Raw genomic sequence first — 18,701 nt, forward strand, 5'->3', positions numbered from 1 at the left:
ATGCAGCTGCTGAGGAAGGAAATGAAAAGCGAAAGGGGCAATGAAATGAAACAGGAAATTGAAGATGCTTGCGACAAAACCCCGAAAAGCTCAAATAGCATTTAGTTAGTATTTTCTCACTTTGAATATCTCCTTTATGTGTGACTCAGAAAGCAACAAGGGGTAACCAACCAAATCACAGCTGACTTAAAAGCTACATCTGCACGGAAAGGCCATCAAAACCTCCATGCTTCCCAGAAACGTGCGGGACTGTTCTGTCATGTGCGGGAGTGCTACAATAAAAAGATGCCAAAGCAAACAAAACAACACAAAAATAACGTTAAGCACCTCTCTCCCCACTCAATGAACAGCGTTGAGGCCCTTGAAATGGCAGGCCAAGGATGACTGACCTCAGGCCTAGGTTCGCGCTCTCTCCAACCACGACAGCCCCTGCCAACCAGGCGCAACCTCCCGGGGCAGGGGGGGGAGGCAGCTTCCCACATGGCCTCGTCCCCTCCAAGCACCACCACCCCCTCGTTAAAATGAGTGCACCCCCCGCACTATGATAAGGGTAAGAGGCCTCTTCGCCCCACGGGCCCTGCTCTGCCTCAGTAACGAGGCGAGGCACGTTTTCGCCCCACTGAGGGATGCTGAAAGAGGCGGCGGGGGCAGGCCCAGAGGCCGGCCCGGAGCGCCCCTTCCCACCGCGGGAGAGGACGGTGGGGGCGGGCGATGAGAAGGCCGCCGCCGCCCCTGCTCCCTCTCATCACCCCCCCCCGCCCCGCTCCCGGCGGAGCCGGCCAGGCCTCTTGGTGCGCCCGTCCCCTCACCGTGCACCACCGGGAGAGCCACGGCGGTCGCCGGCGATAGAGGGGGCCGGGGGGGGAAAGGGGGCGGGGAGGAGCCGGGGCCCACCGCGTCCCGAGCCGAGCGCCGCGCAGCAGGGTCCGCGCCCGGCGCCGCCGACCTACCGCCAGCATCTCCCTTCATGGCGCGGTCGGGAGGGGGCCGCCGCCGGCCCCCGCCGGTGTGTTGAGGTGTTTAGGGGGATGTGTGTGTGTGTGTGTGCGCGCCTGCCTCCTCCTCCCCGCGGTGGATCGGGGCGACGGGGCCCGCCCGGCGGCGGCGGCCGCGCTCGGTCTCTCGGCAACGGCGGCGGGCGGCCGCGGGGACGGGGAGGGGTGGGGGTGGAGGGGTGGGGAGGGAGCGGGTGAGGAGGAGACGGTACCGACCGCACACAGGCACGTTAAAAATACAATAATAATAAAATAAAACAACCACCACCCTCGAGTTGCTAAAGCCTCACGGTTGTGAAGAAATACGGTTTAACGGCTTGGGGGGCCGGGTGGGGAGGGGGGAGCCCATGGCGATCCCCTCACGCAAAACGGCCCCGCGGCGGCTTTGAGCTGGGCTGGCTGAGACCCGAAATGGGCAAGTGGCCCGCGGAGTGAGGAGGAGCCCACGGGGAGGTTAGTTAGCCCCGCCGAGGGTGAGCAGGCACCGCCGACCATCAGTAGGGTTTCATTTGGGGGTTTGTTTTCTTTTTTTTTCTCCTCACGTTGGTCAAGTGCTAGGACGGTTTTCTTATTGTGGTATCTTATTTTGTGCATCTCAAGGCTTTTTTAGTACTTGTGCATTCTTTGCCACCGCAGAGCGTTTACTTCACTGGTAGCATCAGCCTTAATTAGGTCTGGTTAATTTTCAAACTACTGAAGAGACAAAGAAAAGCTCAGTCTTGAGCTCTGCGGTGAAATAAACCCATAAAATAGCATCACCTTTTGTTAAGAGATACCGCAAATAAATGAATAAATAAATAAAGTAATAAATACTTGGAAAATGGTTTCCATAAATGAATTCACCGTGTTCAAGGCCAGGCTGGATGGGGCTTTGAGCAGCCTGGTCTAGTGGGAGGTGTCCCTGCCCAGGGCAGGGGGTTGGAACTAGATGATATTGAAGGTCCTTTCCAACCCGAACCATTCTATAATTCCGTGTTCCGGTCTGTATTTTATCTTCTTTGACAAAAAAAAAGGTAAACATTTGAAAATCATACTTTGTCTTTACATGGTACCAGTTGATTGGAAATAATGTGAGCCCATAGCCTTCCGGAGCTTGCAAAATTAGCAAAATTAAAGATGTAATCCTATAAATGCAGTTGTTGCTACGATGGCATTAAAGACATGGAATAGGATTTGAAAAACAAAACCGTTAGCAAAATACCCCGGGAAAGCAGAAGGAAAGTGTATGGCATAAATTGTATTAGGTTCCTTCAGATTTTATCTGTTTGACGTTTACAACAAAAAGTAATAAGCCAGTTAGGGAGCTGGCTTTAGGATTATGGATGCAGTCCTGCCAGCGCTTACATATGTGCATTATCAGCATTAGCAATTCCAGTAAATTTAAGCACCTAATTTTAGTGTTTGCAGGACTAGTGTCTTTGATAGCAATCAGCCAGCTGGTATCTCATTTAAAAAAAAAAAAAAAAAAGGAAAAAAAATCAATTTAAGAATAAAAACGTGCTTACAAATAATACTCTTCACATTTTGTCTTTTTCCACCCCAGTTATACTTATTACTTGGGATAAGTTGCTAGGCAGCATTATGCTGATGGTGATAGCATCTCATCAACGAAAACTGACAGTTGCAAACAATGAAACTTTGCAGCTATATCTAAGCAAAAGAAATCAGCATTTGCCTGTGTGACTTTGTGCAACAGTTCTTCTGTGGATACACTGGCCTAGGAAAAATAATTCTTAATGGAACAAGTCAGGTTGGAAGGGACCTCGAGAGGCCATCCAGTCTGACTGGAGCTGAAACCAGGTTCAGCTATGAGATCACACCAGCTTGCTCAGGGCGTTATCCAGTTGGGTCTTAAAAACCTCCCGAGACAGACACTGCACAGCCTCCATGGGCAACCTGCTCCAGGGCTTGACTGTCCTCATGATGAAGGAGTTTTTTATGACATGCAGTTGGACTCTCTCTTGTCCGCTGTCTCTTCTCCTCCAGCTACGCACCCTTGGGAATATCCCAGCTCCATCCTCTTGGCAGCTTCCTCATAGACCCTGGCAGACTGCTGTTAGGTGTCCCCAAAGCCATCCCTTCCCCAGGCTGAACAAGCCCAGCTCCTTCAGCCTCTCCTGATGGAGCAAGTGCTCCAGCCCCAACCACGTTGGCGGCCTGCTGCTGAACTCACATATTAACGTCTTTCGTGGACTGGAGGGGGTCTCTAAATTGGATGCAGTATTTTAGATACCATTTAATGAGTGATAAATAAAAGAGGATTAATTTCCTTACATGTGGTTTGTATTCTAGAATACGTAATTCCTTATATATTTCAAACTTCTGCTTTTACCTGTTATCACATTTGGTAACACAGTGTTGAATTTTGCCCTGCCTGCCCATGCTGAGCCTCTATGAACTGCAGGCTACTAACGGTGACCCACACTTTCAGGAGAAGGTTGGATTCCCTTGGACAGCCTGTCCATGAGCACGACTTGCATCAGATGATGCTAATGCTGGAAGAAGGTTTTAGCCCTTGATGCCCTGATGTACCTGCCTATGCGCAAAGGAAAAATAGTAGTGTCTTTCATTTAAAGAATTGTGCAGACAGGGAAGGTTTGCTGTTTGCAAGAAAAAGTCCTTTCTTGCTTTGCTATTTCACCACAAATTTACCTTCATGTCTGTCATGTGAAAAACAATTATGAACATTTTGGAACTCAAGTGGCATATATCATGTTTGTGAGCATAAAGTGGAAAACTTAGATATTTATAAAATTGCTGATACAATTTTGCAAATAGTCTATCAGTCATTTAAAGTCCGTGCTGATGTTTAATATTTATGGGTGAAGTTTGGTTTTATTCTGGTTTAGAAAATTTCCATTGACCTAAAAAGCAAGCAATAAACACACAGGTAAGGACTGAATTTGGGAGCTAATCTTAAGATGTTACTTTATGGTAGTTTGAAATAGGTCAAAATAAACGATATGTCTCAATAAATATTTACCCCTCATCTCTATAAATCTAGAACAGATAAAGGAATTTCCTTATTCAGTCTTTGAACTTCAACACATGGTTGAAACTGGCCATGGGGAAACTTCCATTTAAAAGGAAATTTTGGAAAATTTCAGAAGACTGATATTGAGAATGCAAGGGGACAGTTCTCAGCCTTACCTATCACTTTAATTTCTGTAACATGATCTGCAAACACAGTAAGGTCTTCATAGATAAAAGGTAATTAACAAACCGAAGTTTCCTAGACCTGCTCACTCAGTAAGGTCTGAAGAAAAATAGGGAATGCAAAGCATCTACTTAGTTTTGCATGGTTTGTTGCAGAATTTGGATAGCCCTCAAGCCTTGTTTTTTTTTTTCTGGGATGCAGTTAACTCAAGCAATTAAAAGGATAAAAATTGGAGTAAAGTGTTTCCAGCTTGTGCCAAAGCAGGCAGGTAATAACATCCTCATCTTCCCCATTTTCAGTGAGAAAGAACAAGAGTTAAGAGGCAAAGCACTAGCAGGTCCCCAATACGAGTTGGGGACCAACTGTTCTGTCTTATAAAGTCCAATTGCTACTCTCCTGTTTGCTGACATCTGTACAAATATGCATGTTTACACAGCAATACGTATATTTTAATTATCCTGCTGTCATTGAAAGGAAGTAAAGCCACATTAGAAATAGTGAAATTATGGGCTTTTATTTCTGAATTTATTTGTGCTTTATTTGTAGCTCTCTTGTCCTTACTTTCCATAAGCACCTCTTAAGGAGTTGAAGCGTAATATAAACAAATCTTTAAAACATTCCAAGGAGCTCAGCTTTTTGAAAATGCCATTGTTGGAATTCGATTTACCACTTAGGAAAGTATTCACTGCTTGATCAGATTTCATATATTCCATAATGAGTAAAAGAATTCATGAAATATTCATTTTGAAATGATGCTTGAGCTTTTAAAAAAGGTCAGAAAATGTCACTTAGAAATTCAGAATTCAAGTTCAGACCCAAAGGAAGATTTAATCATTTAGGCTTAGGATACAAGTCAAAACCTGCTCTATTCCTGCTTTGTTGCTGTCTAGTCCCGGGGTGTCCAAAGTCCTTAGTCATCTTAATGGTGGTTACCACTAAGTTCTCCCATGGTCTGAAGTCCAGCTCTGCACAAGCTGAGCAGCACGCTGGTCTTGCCAGGGCTCCACGTGATTCAAACCAGCCCAGCAGCCCGGCTTTCTTCCGTCCATCTGCTCTGGGTGATTGCGGCTGAGAAGTGGTCTTGCTCTGAAGCCTAGAACCGTAAGAGAAATGGTCATGGAGCAACAACAGACTAACGACTGGAAGAGAAGGTTGGTTAATGTTCATGAGTAATTTTGATCGTGATGGGTTACAAAACTGCTGTTCTTGAGTGTCTGTGACTGGTGTCAACATTGATGAACCAGAATAAAGGACATGGAGTGTGGTTTTCAAACTTTCAAACCTTAAGGAAGGTCCTAAGTCTACAATTAATTATGAATGTATTTGGTTTCTTTCAAAAAGTACCGAGTACTCAAAGAGGGGTGATAATGGCATTCTCCCCACGTGTCCTTTTTCTTAATTTCTGTCTCCCCTTCATTTTCAGTGTAATAACAAGCAGCAGGACACAGTGCAAGACAGAGCATTCAAACCATACGAGAGTGGTTGCTGTTGCCTGGAGAATCTGGTGTGCATATGTTCAACTCAGGCACTCAACCTGAGTTACTCCAGTTTTGCCCCTAAGAAGTCAGCAGTATCTGGTTTTTAATTTACTATCCCTAGAGAACTCTTTGGTCAAAAATATGAAAATGATCTTTCATTGTAACTCATTCAGGTAAACTAGTTAGAAAAATACAAAAATCACAAACATTCTTGATTGTATTTGACCCTATTTTAGATGTGTTAAGATTCCCAGCTGCAAGGAACGTTGTCCCTTTGAGAAGTAAGGAACAGTTTGCCTGCAGAGTGAGAATTTATGTTGGAACATGACATGCCCATTTATTTCCTTTCTTGGCCTCTTCAACAATACCGTTAGCTTGGATTACACCAGACCTTGACTCACTTTATGAAATAAATGCTAAACAGTTAAGAACGCAGTAGTAAGTTTTTTAAAACATACTATTATTGCTGGCATTCTGAGCTGCCTTGCAAGCTCATGCTTAAAAATCTCATGCTGCCTTAAGGCCTCTGCAAAAGCAGGGTATTATTGCTGTTTGGGGGAATTAACTAGTAAACATTAAACAAAAAAAAAGACCTACCTACTATTTAAAGTTTCATCGGGGACCCAAGAGAGCGAGCTAAGGTTTTACACTGGAGTATAACACAGTAACATCTTGATTAATGTTGGCCTATGAACTGTTTGGGTAGCCTACATTCGCTACTATTCAGGCCAGCTACGTTCAGGCCAGCTCAGCTTTAATCTTGTTCTAACCTTGATCCTATAACTCCAAAAGCTATTTCTATTCCCTGCATGATACCATCAGCTGTCCCAGATTCCATGTCATGTCAGCAAAACGAACACGAGGTTTTCTGTTCTGCACAGCTCTGGAGTACCCTGTCTCTTGCTCCCTTCCAAGGCTGACCATCGGCTCGTGCAGCAATGACTCTTCAACAGGTGCATGCATTTCTGAACTGTTTCACTTAGACTGATTTTAGTTAACTCCATCAAGGACTTTGGTCCATGGGTTTTAAAGTGGTTTGTCGTAGATCTTTACAGCTGTCTCGTTTCGTGATTGCACATCCTTGGAAGAAGTGGTGAAGAATCACTGGAAGCTTCCAGCTCTCCTCATTCTACATTTTATGATGAAATAATAACTTGTGTGATATGTGGGATTTTCAACTTCTGGTTAATTTTAGAAAATTGCTATGTAAGCGAATGCTTCTGCATTGTCTCCACTGATACAAACCCACAAAACCACTGATAGTGGTGTTACTAAAATGGCTTCCATGGAAACCCGGGAGGATTATTTGACAAATTTTGGTGGTCTTCAGTTATTTTTTAAGCTTAGACTGTTCACTGGACATTCTTTGTTTTGTTAAAAAAAAAATTTTCTTAAAAATAGCATGGAGTGTGGTTTGCAAATCTAATAGCTTTGTTAACGTGACAACAAAATTAAGCTGGCCACTAAGAGGCTCCAATAAAAGAGTAGGCAGATTCCATCTGCCATCCCACACCAAATGAAATCTTGTTCAGTAGCACAGCCTGTCATCAGAGTCATAGAATTATGCAATATTTGAGGTTGGAAGGGATCTCTGGAGATTGCCTAGTCCAACCCGCCTGCTCAGAGCAGGGTTGCCTAGATTCGGTTGCCCAGAACCCTGCCCGGATGGCTTTTGAATATTTCCAAGGGTGGAGACTCCACAACCTCTCTGGACAGTCTGATCCAGTGTTAGACCACTGTTACAGTAAAAAAGCTTTTTCTTATGGTTTGGTTTTTTTTTTTTTCCTTATGTTTTAATACAATTCTAATTTGCTTTACTGAAAAAACAACTCTGGCAATGTTAAATTAAGATATTGCTTGCCTTTAGAAAAAAATAATCACTGCCTATGAATTCCCTAGTCTATCCCAGGGCTTGCAACTTGGTTTTCACGCATAATGTCACATCACACTTCTTCACAGTTCAGAAGGCTATGAAACCACAAAATAGCCATCACCAGTTTGGATAGGAAGTTACCCTATTGGTTCCTCTCCTGGTAAATAAAATTGCAGGAGAAAGGCTTATCCCAATTCCCTGACCATACCAAATCCTGCAGACTTTTAATAAGAACACTAATAGCGATACACTTAAACTGAGGTTCAAGTGTAGGTGTGTATAGCAGCACTTATTTTCTTGATTCCACATCTTTATTTGAAGACATTTCTTGTCTGACAGGTATTATTTAAACCTATTGCCTACTTTTCAAAAGGCTGTTCAGTATTAGCATTATGTTCCACCTCCTCCTTCTCGTCCTCCTCAGCGTTGTGTTGACTTTCTCTTCTCTACCTTTACTCTGCAGGTAGTGACATTACAATGTGTACAGTGTATATCTATCCAAGCACCTACAGGTCTGAAGCCTTAGTCTGAAACTGCAATATATAGGAAAAGGAGCATTTCACAAGCGCTTTACTTCATGTAGGTTATCCAGTAGAGAACAAAGCTCATTAAGATTATATACAGGAGTGGCTGAAAGGGAGTGAGCAGTCCTCAAGACAGCGTGTCAGGTTCTCATTTGGAAAGAGACGGGCTCCTTTTAAATTGAATTTACAGCCTGTTTGGGAGCCATGTAGCTCCCAAATATAAGCATATCTAGTGTGCATATGCACATACATACATACATACATACATGTATATATACACACATACACGCATAAAAACATTCTAGGCTTAAGTGATTAAATAGTAGGTTAATTAGGTTAAAATCCAGGAAGGGAGCACTGAGATATTGTAGGCACGTACACGTGATAGCAATCATTAAACTTAAGCTCTGGGTGCACATTTTAAATACTGCACCCTTGGGCTATGTAACTGTGTGTTCTACAAATTCAAAAGGTCCACAGCCAAAAGATGTGTATAACTTGAAACCTTGACAGATGTAAATAAATAAAAAATAAGAGAGTGATAAGGTCAACATACCATGATGGATGTCTTCTCCTCACACACTTGAAGTTATAATTTGCAGGCTGCTTGAAGGTCTTGTGAATATCTATCAGCACCAGTCCGCACAGGGAAAAAGGAGGAAGATGAACAGATGGCAATATTTTAGTGTGTGGATTAAAGGTAAATTTAGTGCCAAAAGGGAATTACTATTGTTTAAAATGCAAAGCTTTCTATTTATTCTTCTCTCACTCCATACTTCTGGCAGTACAATTCCTGACAACCATATTGTTCTTAAAAGTGTTCCTTTTTTGAATCTAAGGGGGTTTAATTTTTATTTTTTTTTATTGTAGCACTACAAATGAGTTTGAAAAACTGTCACAAAGATAGAACATGTAGTGCTGCATTAAGCATGGACTTCAAAATTCAAGGACTGTCAAAAATAAAGGCCTGCCAATATTACTTAGCTTTCCACTAGATCCATCAGTCAAATGCATAAGGTTAGCACAACTGTAAACATTCACAAGACTGAAGCCAACAGAATTTAATACAGGATTTTTACTGGCTGCATTGCATGACAATATTCTGTAACATATTTGCAATGTGAAATATACTATCAAGGGCAGCAAAACTGTTAAAAATTTAGTATACAGTGTGCAACAGCTATATATAGGGGTTTGAGAATCTTTTCCCATAATTTTCCTTGTTCATGTTTTAGGACAAAATAATGTGCCATGTAGAGGATAGCACACTACAAGTAGAGAGCAAATTTTTACACTTCACAACTTCAAGGTGACCTATTAAAATAAGACAAAAGTTTTATGTTTTAATAGACCATTGGAATCATGTTGGGTTTTAACCTGTATATCTTCAGGGAATAAGATTGTCTCTTTACAGATGTGCTAGAACAGATTTTGTCCAATCTCTTCTTTTGTCATTCAGTTAAAGTTTATATTTCAATTGAATGGGTACCTGACTGAAAACTGGGTTTTGTGGGCCCCAACCTGGACTTTAGAGGTTCTTTTTGCATCTGCAAGACCAGCAGTTAAATGTTTGATGTAGTTAATTTTTTCAGGAAGACCACTAGCAGAACTAATTCTGTTAGCAGGAATCCTGGGAATTGTACCCTTGTGCTCACTATGTTAAATGTAAGCCAGCTGATTACGCTGTTGGGTAAGGCACCATCTGAGTCAAAGGAGTCTTAACCAAATCTTAAAACGTTATCTAGAACAGTATAATCTGTGGTATACCAGATATTTAATATGAAAATAAAACAAGAGTTATTCATTTTGAGAAATCTACAGAGGGCTTTAATCTCCAGTATAGGCTCTGGAAGCAGTGAATGTTTTTTCTGCCAGCTGCCTGCTTTAAAAATGCACGTGTGTGTGTGTAGACTAGGACACCCATATCCTACTGTCTTTTGTGGTGGCACTTTGGTTCTTTAAGAGTTTTCCATCCCAGGGAGGTACTGGACAATCAGCAATTTCTCAGGACAACCTGGGGGGTCAAAAAGTGTTGCAGCTTTTCCTTAGCATAAAGACATGCATGTGGCCATTCCTGTCAAGTTTCACTTATTTAGAGAGACTAGCCCTCATTTTAGCTTAGTTTTAAAGCACTTCCAAAACCTCCCATTGCTCAGGTGAGGTATTGTACTATGTGCTTTAACGAGGCACTAGGGAGCGGCTAACTGTTGTGGTTTGGGCCGGACCAGCCACTGAAACGAATGACAGATGCTCTCCCCCACTTCTCTCTCCAAGGAGAGGAGGGAGAGAGAAAAGGAGACTTAGGAGTTTAGAAGAAACTAAACTAATTTAATGAAATATTAACAATAAAATAATAAAAAGGAAAATGATGAAATATATACAATATATACAAAACTGTGTCAAGCTCCCAGGATGACGATCATGTCACCGCCAGGCACTGGGAAAGTCCCAGACTGGACTTAGCAATGGATGGGAACTGGATTCTGGGTCTGGAGTCAGGAAGACATGGATCAGGACCAAAGGCAGATGAACAGATTCCTCCTCAGACACCAGCCATTGAAGAAAAAGAGCTGACCCTTAGATCCCTCAGCTTTTATACTGAGCATGATGCAGATGGGATGGAATACCCTGTTGGTCAGTTTTGGGTCACCTGTCCCGTCCGCTCCTCACCGCAGGTGCGACCCCTCTACGCTGTTCTGTTTCTGACCCTCCAACGGGGCAAATAATGAAGTGAGCTGGCCTTGGCTGTTATAGCAATAAGTATAAGCAAGAGCCTCTCTGCATACTATTCCTTGGCATAATTATAAATAATTGCGTCTTATCTCTCTGAGAGCGAACAGTGTCTCTACAATATGCTGTTAATTTCAGAGAGTTCAGTTAGTTAGAAGAGGCTTAGCTAAAAAGTAAAATTACTGAACAGAAAATTGGCTCGGTTTTACCTCGAACCAGGACATAACTCATAGTATTTTTTAATTTGCAGTCCCGCTGGCTGGTGTAGGTTGGCAGCCGGCGGTGTCGCAGAGTGCTGTGGTGTGAGCAGGTGACCCTGGGGAAAGGAGGGGAGGGAGGGAGGGAGGGACGTGGGGTGGGAGGTGGGAGGGAGGTTCTCCAGATTCCCGGCAGGGATGCTGCAGCTGGGGAGCACTGGTCCTGTCTCCTCAGCCGTGCGTTTCCCCCACCATGATACACATCTTATCCCCAAACAGCCATCCATCAAAGGACGGGGGGATACACATACCTCAAATATTTACGGTGCCTGCGCTTTGAGAGTGAGACGGTTCGTTCACATCTGCGAACGGGCCACTTTTAAAACATCAAAATAAACCATCTGGCTGCACGACTGTTTCTAATTACTTCCCTGCCTAGACTGTAAACTCTGGGGTTTGGCACCGGCCTCCCTCCCAGCGCGCTGCCCAAATCCCGCTCCCAGGCAGCTAATCAGAGCCACGGGGGGAGCAGCCCTGGAGCTGGGCTGGTCCAGCTTGCAGCTCTCTGCACGCCTGGCCCGTCTGTCCGGCCGTCCCGTCTGCCCAGAGCGCGCTCCAGATGCGGCGTAGCCCGGTTCGTACCATGTATGCGCAGGGGCTGCCGGGGCTGGTGGTGCTGCTGCTGGTCACCTCACTGCCAGCTGGTCACCCCGCGCCGCCGGCCGGCCCCCCGGCCCTGCGGTAAGTGCGGCTCTGAAGCCTCCCCCCCGGGGTGGTTGTGACTGATTTATGAGGTGTTGGGAGCGCGGAGGCTGGGGTTGCGCAGGGAGCGGTGGAGCAGTTTGCGAGCTCTTCTTCTGCCTGCTTAAAAGTGACACCGAGGGAAGCACTCCGGGTTGCTGGTCGGTGGCATGCCAACTGCGGGGGGTCATTTGCTGTGGTGTATTTCACGCCTGAGAGGCAGGCTTTTAAAGCAGGGAAAGGGAAAGAGCTGGGTAGTGATGACATCCAAATCTCTAAATTTGGTAGGCGCCTAACCTAGGTAGGTGCCTAACCACAAACCCCAGTGTGCTCCTGCTCTTCGGCGCAGCGAGGCAGACTGCCCTTGGCTCTTCCTCTCCAGCAGGGCCAGCATCGCCTGCTCTTAGAGTCAGCAGCTCCAGAGCCTCCAAAATCTTGTGTCTGAGAAGCACAGGTACTGGTCACCTGAATCCTCAGTATTCCCTAGCCTTGCGAACAGTTATTTTTGGCTTGGCCAGTCCTTTGTTCTCTTTTCCTACAATGCAGCTCCTGATGAAGCAACGTGTGGTTTTCCCTCTGTATGTCCTGAAAGTCCTGATCTCTGTGCGCTGCAGCACATGGTGCAATTGCATGGCAGAGCTGCAAATCTTCAGATCTAGCATCCGGATTCTGCTGACTTTACTAAAAAACACAGCCATAAACTACACTATTGCATGGAAAGCAGTGGTTACTTTGGTTTCCTTTTCTGATGAAAGCATGGATCCTATATATCTGACAACCAGAAGGATTACTTCGGCAAGTGTATTTTATTAGAATGAACCATGGGCTTGCTTTTTGGTATCATATATTCCTGTTATGCTACCTAGATGTTTGGATGTATATGTCTTTTCTACACCTTTTGGAAAAATTCAATTCAAAATGTTTCATGATAGATAATCAAACTATACATGTATAGTATGTGTATATACCAGATACACATAATGAAAAAGAAGATGCGCCTAATGCAGTTAACAAGGTAAGTAAAATACAGTATAAGCATTCCCACAGGTAGGAATGAGATTTCTGATGAAAGAGAAGAAAACTGGGTGATTTTACAGCAGTGGCATTAGAAACAATATTCTGGGGATCGGCTGAAGCCATGGCAGAGGGTAGTTTCCCATGTGAAACTCATCGTCTTTGATCTGCAGCCCCTGGCTTTGACCATGGCTTGTTCTGTTTGCTGTCCTCCACAGGAGCGGTTTGGGTAGTTCTTCTTCGTGCCGGCTGTCCCAGACCGAATCGGAGCTCAGGTGCCGTGTCCCAGGGGGGAAGCTGTGCAGTGACAGGGGCAGATGCGAGTGTGGAGTCTGCATTTGCCAAGTGACCGAGTCCGGCAAATACTATGGTCCTCTCTGCGAGTGCCACGACTGGGTGTGCGAGACCTACGACAGCAAGATCTGCGCAGGTAAGGAAGCCACTGTGGTGACAAGAGCTTAGAAAATTCAGAGTATATATTATAACGAGAAACATGTTGGGAACACAGCACGCTGATGTAGTAGAGACAGGGTTATGTATGTGTCCCTGAACCATCATTCTAACCAGGATTGTGGGCACATCCAAGAATTTCACCAGATTAAAATGTGCAAGTCAAAGGCACCATCTCTGCCATAAAAAAGCTGTGCCCAGAACAAGCTTCATCTGCAGCAGGGGCAAAAGCAGGAGCTGCGTTGAGTTGGAGGCTCTGCAAACTGTGTTTTCAATCTAATACAGGACACAATATTGCTTGCGTTTTTCATATAATATTGCTGCATTTGAGCTGCTTGCCTAGTGATAGGCATATGATATCTACCAAGGCTTTAAACTATCTCTGAACAATCAATTTTCTCCTATAATTTTTTTTTTCTTCTCTTACTATGAGAAAGATGGTTTGCTGTAACAGGTCCCACGCTGAGGATGTATAAATATGAAAACTCTGTTTTTCTCTAAGTAATGATAATGCTTTCCAAATAGAGACGCGTAACAACGTAATTGTATTGTGGTTTCAGAGATTTCCCCACTGACACTGTATTCTTTAATGTCAGATGAAATTACATACATTTCTGGGACAGAATTTAGTCCCTGCCAGTTGTTGGAACATGCCGCTTGGTTTGCATCTAAACATTATCACTCTTTCATCTTTCCAGCTGTCTTTACTTAAGTTTCTGGGCTATTTCAGTCAGATTTTGGACTTTTTCTTTTTTTTTTTTTTAAGCAGCTTAGAATAGGATTTTAGAAAAAAGCAGGGCGAAGAAATGCCATCACATTCCTAAGGGGATTCAGCCTGGAGCTTGATGAAAGAGGCCAGAAGGGTACTTCATTTCTAGTATCCCTGTTTCAACAGCTTTACCAGATTCACACAAACGTGTCATCTTTTCAGGCCAAAAACTGCAATTAGGTCAATGGGAATTAGGTCAATGGGAATGCTACAGGAATTCTCCTAGTAAGAGGACAATACAAATGCATTCCAGCAGTGGGTTTGGCAAATTTTCTAGGAAAAAAGAGCAACTTATTTTAGCAACAATGTAGCTAAGAATAAGAGGTCCAATAATAACACGAAAAGATCAAGGATGGGATTATGAGAAAAAGTATTTGTATTTGGCACTTATGACTTTAAAATTTTGTGGAGAAAGTGATTTATAGACTCTGTAGTTAGCAGTATTAAGTCCAGTTACCTAAGAAATATCGGGGTCCGCCGATCATTTCAGTGCTTTGCTGACCCAAACGTGAATTTTCTGATTGGTGGTGGGATTTCAGTATGCTTGCTGTTCTTGCTGGGGTGATTGTATATAGTGAAACGGAAAGCTCCTTCAATTTTAATATTCTGCTACAAACTCCACTATTATGTTCCTGTTAATGTCACGAGCAGTGGCTGCAAGTTTTGTCACTGCTTTGGTCGAAAGGGGTGCTGACAGGATAAACAAACCCAAGAGACTGCTAACAATATTTAGCTTTTGTGTAGCACTTCATGCAGCAGTTCAAACATGCGACTGTTAAGTGATTAAACATTTTTTAAAAAACAATTTTTTGTAGTTGTCACCTTTTGTAGCTGGAGTATTGAAGCCGTGTTACCACTGAGATGTCAAATAATTTAAGTTCACTCTTCTGGAAATAAAAAAGTAGTGAAAAATCAGCACAAAGACATAGAATCATAGAATCATAGGGCTGGAATGGACCTCTGGAGATCATCTAGTCCAACCCCCCTGCCAGAGCAGGGTCGGCATAGGGAGGGAAACAGCTGTGAAGGGCCCAGAAGTTTTGCTTGTTTGCTTTGTTTTTTTGACAATGCTGCTGAAAGTCCAGCTGACTTTGTTGGAGTCCTGGGCTGCCCAGCACTGCAGGAGAGTGGCCCTGCATAGCCCTTCAGGACTGGGACATGGGGTCTGGATCCAGGCAGTGAAACTCCTCCTCTCAGGCTGTGTTTGCTGCCCTCTTCATTTTTCCCCCACGTTTTTAGTCACATATCTTTAAGTTGTGTCTATTACGGGAGGAGGGGAGCGTAGAGAAGATGATCAGATCTAGTGTAACTGGCGGGAGGCTGGTCCTTATGTTGTATGAATAACATCCACCCCCCCAACCGTTCAACAAACCACATCTTCTGATGTTTCTTAACATTACGCCACCAAGCTGATTTCCCATGTATGACGTTACCTCCCTATCTTTGCATTTTTAAGCACATTTTTTGACGCAATGACGAAATTGTTTTTGCTCTAGGTGGATAGCCAAAATGTCTTACTGCAGTTCTGTTCGTGTTTCCTGCTTTGTTTTTCTTTTCCCTATTTTTATTTTGATTTTTGCTGTCCTATTTCATTGCGGGTCTCTCCTGATGAGTACAACAACAATAACTGCTGACTGGTACCACATGCGGAACTTCTAGACACTAATTGAATATTCCTCTAGAGAGCCGTGGTATTTGAGGTTAATGCTGTTTCAAATAAGCTTCTTTTCAAGCTGCCAGTGTGATGCCTCTTTCAAGTGACTGATGTCTAATCACCAGCGATGTTCATATTCAGAGTTGGACAGGCAGAGTTTGAGTCAGGAGTGCCAAAGAGAACTGTTTGCCTGCCAATCAGTTCAGACATACCTTTGCTTCCCTCTCCTGTCCCAAGCTGAACAAAATACTTAGTTGCTCAATATGCAGCTCGTTATCTTCAAGGCACTTTCTGGATCAGATCCACCTTCTGGATCAGCCATTGGACACGCATATTCTGAAGCGGGAAGGCCTGAAGATAGAGAAAATGTCCATCTGTTTATGATTTTTTTTTTCTTATCACCTTCTATAAGCAATGGGAAAGAGATTATGCCATGAGTAGTGAAGAAGAGCAGAAGCAAATGGCTCTGTCCTTTTACTCTCCCTTGAGACCTCTCTGCTGTATTTCCCTTCCATGATGTTTCCAGGTGCTTTAGAGGGAATTCTGATCATTTTTTTGCTTTTTATCCCACTGAGATTGATAAAAGAATAGGTGACCTCTCATGGCATCAGAAACAAAGAAGAGAGAAATGAAGTGCTGTAGTCTGAGTCACTGAGTCTCCTGTCCCCGTCGGTGGCCTTTTTGTCTGCCTGTCATATCATAGAGCATAGAGGAAAGACGAATAGAGTCCCAATACTGTCATTCTCTTTGCAATGTTGGTGACATCTTTATTTTGTCATTTGCTGCTGGTCTTCAAGGAGATGAGCTAAGAGGAGGAAGACTGAATCAAACACCGAATCAAAATCCCAAAGGATTTATTCTTCATTCAGAGCAGACAATATATTTGTTGCTATTTATTTGCAAATAGTAGTTCTGATTTCAGACAGTTTCATATTGCCTCAGGCTTTCTTAGCACAAGTGGACCCTGTGTTGTGTGTAAAGGAAAGTGGAATGCGGCACTAATTCCTATCACATCACTGCTTGATTCCTATTTTTCTGTGGTTTTCCAGCATAGAGGGCGATCAATTTTAGTGATTTTTTTTTAATTAATTTTTTTTACTGTGCCTATGATTAATGAAGATGGAAAAAGTAAACTAAGCGTAGACTTCCATGCCCAGCTGGTGTGGGAACACTCTAGATGTTCCTCGAGAACAAGGCATGGAAATTGCCAGCTGGGACATGAGACGGTATGATTGCACTGCTCATTGCTGGTCAGACTAAGGGGTGGATACAATGCGGTGACAGTATAGAGGGTGACATATGAAGAAGGTTCCTCTTTGTTCAGAACTATAATAATTGTCTTTGGTTTTCCATAGTTACCCAGATTTTATAAACAATTTGTCTTCCAAACTGAAATACCTTTTACACCTGCTGGATAATAGTGGCACTGCGTGCTTTACCACTGCCATAAGCAGTTGCTGGGGAATTTTTGTTGCCACTGTTCAGACCAGCGAAAGATTTTTCTGTTTCTTTCTCCAAAGCTGTACTTGCTGTAAGTGCTGTACCTATTTTAAGGCTAGCTCAGCAATGTAATGGCAGTGTTAGTCGTAGGTTTTCACAGCCAGAAGTGTTATCATAGTTATGTGAAGGACAGGAAGATATCAGTGCCATTATTTTCCACTCTGTACGGCTTTAAACTATGCAGAGAGCACAAGTGAAAAAATAAATTGACAAGGAGTGGATGCTGAAATCCAAGATAAATCCGAATTAAAGTATTGATGTAATACGTAGTTATGCATCCATGTGAGTTTATTGGATACGTGGCCCTATATATCAGTTGGAGAGAGTTGGGAAGTTGAGAATGGAATTCGGAGAACATTTTGAGTTGAGGACTGCTCTTTGCACAAAAGCTGAATAATGCTTTTAGGCAGAGCTGTCTTAGTTGAGTTGGAAATGCTCTAACAACTGCACCTTTGTATTCGTACTGAAGGGAGGTCTGATGCACTGACTTTTCATTGAGAAGCATTTCTTGCTAAAAGTGTGAAGAAAAGCCAGTCTGGTGACCTGCATTGATTGCCATTTGATCCAAAGTGAAATTCAAAGCCCCGGATTTTGAGAACAGGTGTAAGCCTCTTCTCTGTCAGAGGCCACATTTGTGAAGATTCAGCTGTGGCACATGTGGTCACTGGAGACACAGCCTCCTAAAAAGACCAAGTTAAAAATAGGGCAGGAGGCTACTGATGAAAATGGGGGTTGCAGTTCTTCTCTGACCTGGTTTGCTTTAGTCTGGATTTCAGAACTTGGCTTAAGTGACACTTCCTCCTGGAACAGGGGTTTGCAGGTGTGATAATAGCATATATATTCATCTCAAAGTGGGTCCTCCAGATTCAGGTAGAAGTGAAACTGTGACCGTAGAGACCTCATTGCGGGCTCGTTGCCTTGCTCAATGCACGAGGCCCCGGCACACTTACAAAGCACAAGCTAAAGCCCGTATTATTCTCAGCTTTGTGCTGTTGGTACCTGATGGAGGTAAACTCAAGCAGCCTTTGAGACATCTACAGTTGCTGTTGTTCCAAATGCAGCCTGTATGTTCATAGCAGCAGCGAGCTTGGCACAAGGAGGAAGCTCAGAGGAAGGCACTGCGAGGGAGACTGCTGGAATGGAAGCGTTTTAAAAGTATCTTGTTAAACAATTTGTAGCTAAATGCCTATCCCTCATTTTGAGCACCTTTATCTGCAGATGCTACTCTTGGAAAATACGTGCTAGTTTATAAACTAAAAGTGAGTGCACTGGGCATGTGGAAGGAGAGGCTTTTTGCAGCACCTCACAGAGCTGGAATGCAGCCCCTCAGGCCATCACCAACAGCAAGGCAGGGGAGGGAGCAGCATCTCCTTCACCTTTTGCCCTTCTTTAGACTAGGGTGACAAGCTTATCTGTTGCAGAGAAAAAAAGCAAGGCTTTGACACGGTAAATAAGCGTTCTGAATTTTTATGCTATTCATAGTCTTAATATGAACTGAAGTCTTTTTCTATTTATTTGAAAGCATACCCTCTATGACAAAATGACTTTCACAGACTGAGTCCTTTTATAAACGTTTGTGTTTCATTATCATTAATATGGAAAAGATATGGATGACAGAA

The 18,701-nt window shown here is 43.5% G+C and overlaps 2 protein-coding genes across 3 annotated transcripts in view; one reads left to right on the top strand and one right to left on the bottom strand.

Annotated features, from left to right (window-relative positions):
* NALCN (sodium leak channel, non-selective) overlaps positions 1–1,137 on the bottom strand; it is a 239,167-nt gene extending 238,030 nt beyond the window's left edge. For both annotated transcript variants that reach the window (XM_063337103.1, XM_063337098.1), the window contains exon 1: positions 951–1,137. The gene's annotated coding sequence lies outside the window, so the exon portion shown is untranslated. The remainder of the gene's footprint in view (positions 1–950) is intronic.
* A 10,454-nt stretch (positions 1,138–11,591) lies between these two features.
* LOC134521014 (integrin beta-like protein 1) lies at positions 11,592–15,432 on the top strand. Its single transcript, XM_063351204.1, has 3 exons — positions 11,592–11,695; positions 12,928–13,139; positions 15,425–15,432. Exons 1-3 carry the CDS (start codon positions 11,598–11,600, stop codon positions 15,430–15,432), a joined length of 318 nt encoding a protein of 105 aa, XP_063207274.1. The 5' UTR covers positions 11,592–11,597.
* Positions 15,433–18,701: the final 3,269 nt, after the last annotated feature.

The sequence above is a fragment of the Chroicocephalus ridibundus genome, chromosome 1, assembly GCF_963924245.1.
Source record: "Chroicocephalus ridibundus chromosome 1, bChrRid1.1, whole genome shotgun sequence".
NCBI classification, from domain to species: domain Eukaryota; kingdom Metazoa; phylum Chordata; class Aves; order Charadriiformes; family Laridae; genus Chroicocephalus; species Chroicocephalus ridibundus.